General features: G+C 56.8%; 1 protein-coding gene across 1 annotated transcript in view; it reads right to left on the bottom strand.

Annotated features, from left to right (window-relative positions):
• Positions 1-248: 248 nt before the first annotated feature.
• NGA_0728800 (uncharacterized protein) overlaps positions 249-898 on the bottom strand; it is a gene marked incomplete at its 3' end in the record, with an annotated part of 2,258 nt that continues 1,608 nt past the window's right edge. Inside the window, exons 2-3 of the mRNA XM_005852500.1 lie at positions 779-898; positions 249-395 (exon numbers count right to left, since the gene is read on the bottom strand). The exon at positions 779-898 is cut by the window's right edge and continues 97 nt beyond it. Coding sequence (XP_005852562.1) covers positions 249-395; positions 779-898 — 267 coding nt within the window. The remainder of the gene's footprint in view (positions 396-778) is intronic.

Here is an 898-nt window from a genome sequence, read left to right as displayed (position 1 = left end):
TCCCTCCCTCCCACCTGTCGCAGCCGCTCTTGTCGATCCTCCTCTGAGAGACCCGAACGCGGGCGTGTGAGGCGGAGAGGGAGGCTCCACTCATCAGAATTCTCGGCGCAAGCGAGGACGGTAAAGGTAGCAGGATGGGTAAAAAAGCAAGAAGCGGGGCAGTAGACGAGGCGAAGGGGGGAGGAGGAGGGGGAGGAGGAAGGGATGGAGGAGGGGGAGGAGGAAGAGGTGGAAATTTGCGAACAGCTAAACGATTTTCTTGATGCGGCGGCTGGCAAACTCTTCTCCACCAACTCCTGTTGCGCTTCTTCCCCCTCTCTGCCCCTTCCTCCTTGTATCATCCCTCCATGGAGCACGAGCGGAGATCGGCTTCGGGCTTCGATCAGCCGCTGTGACTGCGGTTGGTAAAGCCACTTCTTATCGTCAGAGAGATGACGTCGACATAAGGAGAGGACCTAAGAGGGGAAAAGAGCAAACGTGATGTGAGGACGAATGGGAGGGAAGGCTGGAGGGAAGGCGGGAGGGAGGGAGAGAGGGAGATACCTTGTCACTACTGTCGCAGTCACACATGCATCGCAAGGACGAGGCACAGACAACCTTGAACGGCCCTTGAAAATCGTGGCCTGTAAAATATCGTACGATAACAAAGAATAGGTCCAGTGAAGGGCAGGAACGTGGAGAGGAGGCCCTGCACCGCCTAGATGCCTGCTTTGATGGAGACCAGGAATCAAAGCAACGACCCCCCTCCCCAAAGCACCTCGCTGCCCCATGGTCTTACCCATCCACTCGTGCCGATGCAAGGACAATTCATCGAGGAATTGTGGCTCTTTCTCCTCCTTTTTCCTTGCTGTCCTCTCCTCTGTGCCTCTCTCTCTTCCCTCCTCCTGCCCGTCCTGGT

The sequence above is a fragment of the Nannochloropsis gaditana genome (assembly GCF_000240725.1).
Source record: "Nannochloropsis gaditana CCMP526 unplaced genomic scaffold scaffold1129, whole genome shotgun sequence".
Taxonomy (NCBI): domain Eukaryota; class Eustigmatophyceae; order Eustigmatales; family Monodopsidaceae; genus Microchloropsis; species Microchloropsis gaditana.
The sequence above is the reverse complement of the archived record's forward strand: the minus strand, read 5'-3'. Positions and strand labels throughout refer to the sequence as shown.